This window comes from Oxyura jamaicensis (genome assembly GCF_011077185.1).
Source record: "Oxyura jamaicensis isolate SHBP4307 breed ruddy duck chromosome 22 unlocalized genomic scaffold, BPBGC_Ojam_1.0 oxy22_random_OJ72641, whole genome shotgun sequence".
Taxonomy (NCBI): Eukaryota; Metazoa; Chordata; class Aves; order Anseriformes; family Anatidae; genus Oxyura; species Oxyura jamaicensis.
The window spans coordinates 1-6,986 of NW_023304618.1; the positions used below are offsets into that span (position 1 = coordinate 1).

The 6,986-nt window shown below is 63.2% G+C and overlaps 1 protein-coding gene across 1 annotated transcript; it reads left to right on the top strand.

The window, feature by feature from the left end:
* Positions 1-7: 7 nt before the first annotated feature.
* Positions 8-5,952, top strand: PIWIL2 (piwi like RNA-mediated gene silencing 2). Its single transcript, XM_035312859.1, has 17 exons — positions 8-158; positions 302-426; positions 504-584; positions 1,042-1,155; positions 1,276-1,464; positions 1,632-1,716; positions 1,796-1,882; positions 1,986-2,126; positions 2,213-2,326; positions 2,689-2,877; positions 2,989-3,090; positions 3,183-3,302; positions 3,661-3,743; positions 3,950-4,055; positions 4,784-5,037; positions 5,135-5,242; positions 5,735-5,952. Exons 1-17 carry the CDS (start codon positions 75-77, stop codon positions 5,889-5,891), a joined length of 2,139 nt encoding a protein of 712 aa, XP_035168750.1. The 5' UTR covers positions 8-74; the 3' UTR covers positions 5,892-5,952.
* Positions 5,953-6,986: the final 1,034 nt, after the last annotated feature.

Here is a 6,986-nt window from a genome sequence, read left to right on the forward strand (position 1 = left end):
GGAGGCCGGGTGGAGCAGCGCTGCCTCCCCGTGTCCGCAGCCCCGAGGTGGAGTGCAGGAGCACGCGCTTCGCCATGCTGAAGGAGCAGCGCTCGGTGACCGGAGACGTGACTGCCTTCGATGGCTCCATCCTCTACCTGCCCATCCTGCTGCCTCAGGTACGTTTCTGGAGCTGTTACGTGCCAGGGGAGGTTGTTTTCCCCCAAATCAGAGGCTCGGGGATGTCCCCAGCCTCCAGCCCGCGTGCTGGGTCGCCGAGCATCCCTCCCACCCCCCTCTAAGGCGTCCTCTCGCCCTGCAGTCGGTCAGCCTGAAGGCTCAGAGGAGGGTGGACGGGGAGGAGGTCAGCATCACCATCCAGATCACCAAGGTCCTGGAGCCCAGCTCCGACCTCTGCATCCCCTTCTACAGCGTGGTGTTCCGCAGGTGAGGGCAGGCGGCCGCGCTCCTGGAGCCCCAGCCAGCCCTCGGAGCCCCAAACTGCCTCATTCCTCATTTTTTAGGGTGATGAGGATCTTAGACATGAAGCTGGTCGGGAGAAATTTCTTTGACCCTTCCCAGGCCAGCATGTTACAGCATTACAGGTGGGTGCTGGACACGTTTTTGGGTGGATTTCATGCTGATTCGGGGATATCCCTGTCCCTACAGAGAAACACCACCTTGGACACGGCGCCGAGGGCTCCTAAGGAGCATCCTTGGGTCATGGCTGTGCCAGGCTCGGGGAATTCCTCCCTGGGGTCTCGCACCCATCCATGTGGCCCTGCAGACAGCTCCGTTGCAGCAGCACGTGGCTGGGAGGTCGGGAGCCTTTGCAGGGCAGCTCTGTCCCTGCAGCTCTGTCCCCGCTCTTGGCCGGCTCTGGCGAGCGTGACCTCAGAGCGCCGATTTTCTGCAGCGCAATTCAGGGGTTGTTAGCTGAGAGCTGGCAGCCAGCTGGGAAATAATTTGTGTGTGTTTGAGTGCTCTTTGGCTGGCGGGACGGCCTCTGGCTCCGCTCCGGGTGTGACCCGGGCGCTGCTGTGCTGCTTCCCCTTGGCGCAGGCTGCAGATCTGGCCGGGGTACTCCGTCAGCATCCGCAGGAGGGACGGCGGGCTCTTCCTCCAGGTGGACACCGTCCACAAGGTGATCCGGAGCGACTCTGTCCTGGCTTCCATGTAAGAGGGGGAAACCTGGAGGGGGGTGAAAACAAAAACCAAACCGCTTTCCGGGAGCCACGTGCCCGTGGCTGGCCCCCCGTGGCTCGGTTCTGAGGGTCCTGCTCCTCCCCGCCGCAGGCACGCCATCTACAAGCAGAACGCCGCCGGCTTCCAGGACGAGTGCACCAAGCAGCTGGTGGGCAGCATGGTCATCACCCGCTACAACAACCGCACCTACCGCATCGACGACATCGACTGGGACAAGACCCCCAGGGACAGCTTCACCCTGGCCAGCGGCGAGGAGATCACCTTCGTGGACTACTACAGGTGGGGAGCCTCGGGAGACGCCGCGTTTGGTGGCGATGGGAAGGGTCTGGGCTGTGGTTGCCCCACGGCACGTGTTTTCCTTGGTTTGGTGAGCTGCGCGTGTTGGTGCAGCAGCGAGGAACCTTTTTTTTCTTTTTTTTTTTGCTGTTTTGGTTTCTTTTCTCCAGCAAAACGTACGGGATCACAGTGCGGGAGCTGGACCAGCCGCTGCTCATTCACAGGCCCAAGGAAAAGAGGATGCCAGGGAGGAAGGTGAGCTGGGCGTGGGGATTTGGGGAGGGGAGATGGGAACACATGGGAACGCCGCGGCACAGCCTGGCCTCTCCCGCAGCCCCATGTGGAGATGATCCTGCTGGTGCCGGAGCTCACCTTCCTCACCGGCGTCTCCGAGATCAAGAAGGACAGCCGCATGCTGAAGGTCAGCCTCGGGGACGGGGAATCAGACCCCGATCCTACACGGGATGGGGCTGGGGGGGGGGGCGCAGCGCCGTGACCCCCTCCTCACCGCCCCTCGCCCGCAGGACGTGATGCGCGAGATGCTGCAGAGCCCCCAGCAGCACTACGAGCGCCTCTGCAGCCTCCTGCGCCGGATCCGGGAGAGCCAGGAGGCCTCGCACGAGCTCGTGCGCTGGGGCCTGGTCCTGAGCCAGGACATCCACAGGGTAAGGGCTTCCCCGCCGCCGGGGCGAGCGGCACGGCGCCGGGCGGCCCCCGGAGCCGCTCCCCTTTCGTCTTCTCCTCCCTCCAGACCCAGGGACGCATCCTGCCCACGGAGAGGATCAACCTGAGGCACAGCTCCTTCTTCCCCGCCGAGGACCTGAGCTGGAGCAAGGAGGTGTCACGGGAGGCCTCCATCTCCACGGTGAGCGCGCGCGCGCTCCTTAGAACAACCTGCCTTTGTCTGGGAGCTGGGATGGGTCCTCCCGGCGCTGGCACCCCGCTGCTCCCTGCCTGTCCGGACACGGCGCCGCGTTCCGGCTGAAAACCCTTGGCTTGTTTTCCTTGGCTCGGCCTCCTGGCCTCTTTTTCTGGAGGAGGTTGGATGGGGCGGCTGCTCTCCCTCCTCCTCCTCCTCAGCCGCAGGAGGCGTGCGGCGTGCTGTGCCCCTGGGGGTTCCTCCGGGGATGCTCTCCCCATCCCGAAATTCCCCTCCGTGCCCGGTGGGAGAGGCAGGGCCGTGCTTCAGGAGCCGTGTCCCTGAGGCTGTCCCGGCCTCCCCTGTAGATCTCCATGAACTACTGGCTGCTGGTCTACCCGCGGCGCCTGCAGGACCTCATGAAGGACCTGGTGGCCACCATGAAGAGCGTGTGCGGCCCCATCGGCATGCACGTCAACGCGCCCGCCTTGGTGGAGCTGAAGGACGACCGCATCGAGACCTACGTCAAGACGATCCGCGGCGTTCTGGGCAGCGAGGTGGGATCTGGGGGCTGGGGGTCAGCAGGGGCTGGGGAGCCCCCCCGGGGCTGGGCGGGGGGTCCCTGCCGGCGGTGCTCAGGGTGCTCCCCGCGCTGTGCTCCGGTGCAGGACAATGTGCAGCTGCTGCTCTGCATCACCAGCAGGAGCAAGGAGGATTTGTACAGCGCCATCAAGAAGCTGTGCTGCGTGCAGTCCCCGGTGCCCTCGCAGGTGGGTGCAGGAGGAAGCAGCCCCAGCGCGGGGGCAGCTCCTCCAGCCTCACTTTTTTTCTTTTTTCCCCCCCTTTTCTCCTGTTTTTGCAGGTCATCAACGTGCAGTCCCTGATGGGCCAGTCCAGCAAGATGCGGACCATCGTCCAGAAGGTTTTGCTGCAGATCAACTGCAAGCTGGGCGGCGAGCTCTGGGGGGTCGACGTCCCCCTGGTAAGGCGCGCGGCGGTGCCGCAGGACCCTCGGTGCGCACGGGGAGCGTGCAGGAGGCGTGCGGGCAGCCGGGCGTGCGCGTGGGTTGCGTTTCGCCTGCCTGGCACGTGCGTGCACAGCTGTTCTCTTATCCCCCGGGCTGAAAGGGGCGCTCAGTCCCTCCCCGATGCCTTCGTGTACGGCGAGGGGATGGGATTCCCGTGGGGAACGGGGATAAATCACCCACAAAGCGGGGCTGGCGTCTCCGTTTTGGGCGTGTGGCACTTCTGGCAGCTTGGGGAGGGGGCTCAGGCAGACACCACAAGCGGGGCGCGGTGCTCGCGCCTGACCTTTTGGTTTTTTCTTTCCCCCTCCCCAGAAGCAGCTGATGGTCATCGGGATGGATGTCAGCCACGGCAGGGGGACGCGCTCCGTCATCGGCTTCGTCGCCAGCATCAACCAGTACGTGGCCCCTCTGCCTCACCCCTCCCTGCCCGCACCCAAATCACCCCCTCGCCTTCCCTGGGGGGGGAGAAGCAACGCCTCCCCCCAGCGCTGTGCTCACCAAGGTCTGGCCCTTGGCACCGGCTCCGTGACCCCGTGCCGGGCTGGCTGGGGGCTTTGGCTCGCTGACACCCGTGTCCCTGTCCCCCCCCTGCCGCCCACAGGGTCCTGACCAAGTGGTACTCGAGGGTGGTCTTCCAGATGCCCCAGCAGGAGATCGCCGACAGCCTGCGGCTCTGCCTGGCCGATGCCCTGCAGCACTTCCACGAGGTGAGGGCCAAGCCGGGGCCGGCTTCCCAGAAAGCCAAAAGGCCCCAAACTCCCTGGCCTGAGCCCGGTGGAGGCGAGCAAACAGCCTCGGGGCAGCCTTTGGACTGGGGGTGACGTCTGCAGCGAGCCCCGCATGCCGCAGGAGGCTCGCCTTATCTCGGGAATGTGCGGACCTGCCCGCGGGATTGCTCTGCACCGGGGCGAGGGCCACCTTAGTGCTTCGGTGCCGAGCCCCAGCCCGGTCCCCAGCAGGAGCAAATCACAGAATCAGAGCAGCACCGGGGGCTGCGTGGTGGGCAGGGGGGGGGGTTGGCAGCCGGGCTCTGCCGGCTCTTGGTGTTTTCTGCCCCTCTGCAAGTGATGGAGAAAAACCCCAAAACTGAGTTTGCTCCCCGTGGGCAGCGCTGGTGCAGGAGCTGCTTCTTTCTGCATTGCCAACATCTCCAAAATCTGCTGGGAAAGGGGAAGAGAAGGGGGAAGTCTCCTGGGAACGGGGGAAAGAAAAGGGGGAAATCTGCTGGGAAATGGGGTTGCCGAGGCCGAATACAGCTGCTGCTCCGCACCCAGGTCGAGGGCGATGGGTTGAACTGGCAGGGTGGCAGAAATTCGTCCTCCTGGGGACTGGATGAGCGTCAAGCCCCCAGCTTCTGGCCGGGCTTTCTCCTGCCCCTGCTCCACCCGGTGCTGGGGGCGATGCTGTGACCCCCCCCCCCCATCCCCTCCCCCAGATGAACCACTGCCTGCCCAAGAAGATCGTGGTGTACCGGGACGGCGTCTCCGACGGGCAGCTGGACACGGTGGTCAAGTACGAGATCCCGCAGCTGCAGAAATGCTTCGACACCTTCGAGAACTACCGGCCCAGCATGGTGGTCGTGGTGGTGCAGAAGCAGATCAGCGCCAACTTCTACACCGACACCTCGGAGAGGCTGGCGTCCCCCCCGGCGGGGACGGTCGTGGACCACACCATCACCAGCACGGACTGGTGAGTACTGGGAGGGCCGTGCCGGGGCGTTTTGGGATGGCTCTGCCACGCGCAGACCTATTTTTTTTTTCTAATTTTCCCCTTTCCTCTCTTGCAGGCAGGATTTTTACCTGCTGGCTCACCGCGCCCGCCAGGGCTGCAGCATCCCCACGCGCTACATCTGCGTGCTGAACACGGCCAACCTCAGCGCCGAGCACCTGCAGAGGTAAGGGCGGCCTTCCCGCAGCCAAAACCGGGGATTTTGGTGAAAAAAAAACAAATCCCCTGGGAAGGCAGCGAGGGCCTGGCTGGGTCTGCTCTTAATGCCCTTCGGCGTGGTGGGCAGCGAGGGGGAGAGGAGGGAGGAGGGTTGCAGCCGGGCAAGAAATGAGTTATAAAGGGGGATGAAAACCTGCCTGGCTTGGCCGGGGTGGTGCGGGGACGGAGCTGCCGTGGTTTCAGAAGTGGCCCGAGCAGCAGGCGTGTAATTAACGCAATCAGGAGCTGGCAGAGCTCAGGCAGAGCCCGACCTGGCACCCGTGCGCTCAGGGGGGGAAACGGCACGGAGCGCCCATCCGGCACGGCTGGCGTCGCCGCTCCCGCCTCGGACACGGGGCTGGCTTTGGGAAAAGGGGGGGTAAAAAAAATTTAAATAATAATTAAAAAAAAACCAACCAACTAGATGAGCGTTCATACAGACCCCTCTTGCCGTCCCCAGGCTGACCTTCAAGCTGTGTCACCTCTACTGGAACTGGCCGGGCACCATCCGCGTGCCGGCGCCCTGCAAGTACGCGCACAAGCTGGCCTTCCTGGCGGGGCAGGTGCTGCGCCACGAGCCGGCCGCGCAGCTCCGCGACAGGCTCTTCTTCCTCTGAGGCCTTCCTCCCCTCCCGGGGGGGGGGCCCAAAGCTTCGGGGTTTGGTTTTTGGGGCGGTTTGGGGTCTTTTTTGTTTAACGCGCTTCTGGTTTCGTCGGTTGCTTTTCGCCGTTGCGTTAATGGAGCTCTCCTTGGGGAAGCTTCTGTTTTTGGGGAGAAAAAGGGTGTTTTCGGCCAAGGAGAGGCCCGGGGGTTGTTTTGCCAGCCTCCGCTCTGCTTCCAGCCTCACTGGTGAGCACTGGGACGAGCCGCCCCGTGCCCAGTTTGGTGCTGGGCACCAGCCCCGTTGCCATTTATTTCCCTCGGCGTGTCCCCCAAGGCTCCTTTCCTTTTTTTTTTTTTTCCCTTTTTCTTAATTTTTTTCCCTTTTTTTTTGCTCCTGTTTAACAACTCCGGTCCCAGTTCGGCTGCTTAACGAGCCCCTTATTTATTTTATTTATTTTATTTACTTATTTTTTTACCCTTTCGGCTGCCAGGCCCCTAGGAGAGGGCACCGCCCTCCCCACACCCCAAATTTGAGCATTTCAGCTATTTTGGCCTCTCCGTTCCCGTGCCGGGAGATAAACGGGAGCCCTTGGAGGAGCCTGAAGCTCTTGGGGACCCCCCCAGACCCCCCCCTGGATTTTTCAGCCCCAGCCTGCCTGACTGCCCCCCCTCCCCCCGCAGGGGCAGGATGAGAGCAGGCGGCAGCCTCCCCCCGGCTTTCGTTCAGAGTTGGGAAAAAAAAAAACAAAACAAAACACAAAAACCACAAAAAAAGCTATTTATTTTTCCTTTTTTGGGCTGTAATTGCAGGTTTTCCTTCGCTTCAATAAAACCGTTCCCAGCAGCACCTCGGTGGCTGGGCGGCACCCAGGGGCTCAGCGCCGGCACCTGGGGGTCTCTGCCCCTAATCCTGGCCTGGGGATTTTGGGGACAAAACCACCGCTTTGGGGACAAATCCACCGATTTGGGGACAGCGCCGGCACCCCCTGGGGCCGCTTGTTTGCGGGGGGGGGCTGGGTTGTTCCCTTATCCAGCCCTTTCCAAAGCCCTTTGAGCAAATATTTAGGCTCCGGGTGCCACCGCACCGCTGGTGGTGCCTGGGGGGGGG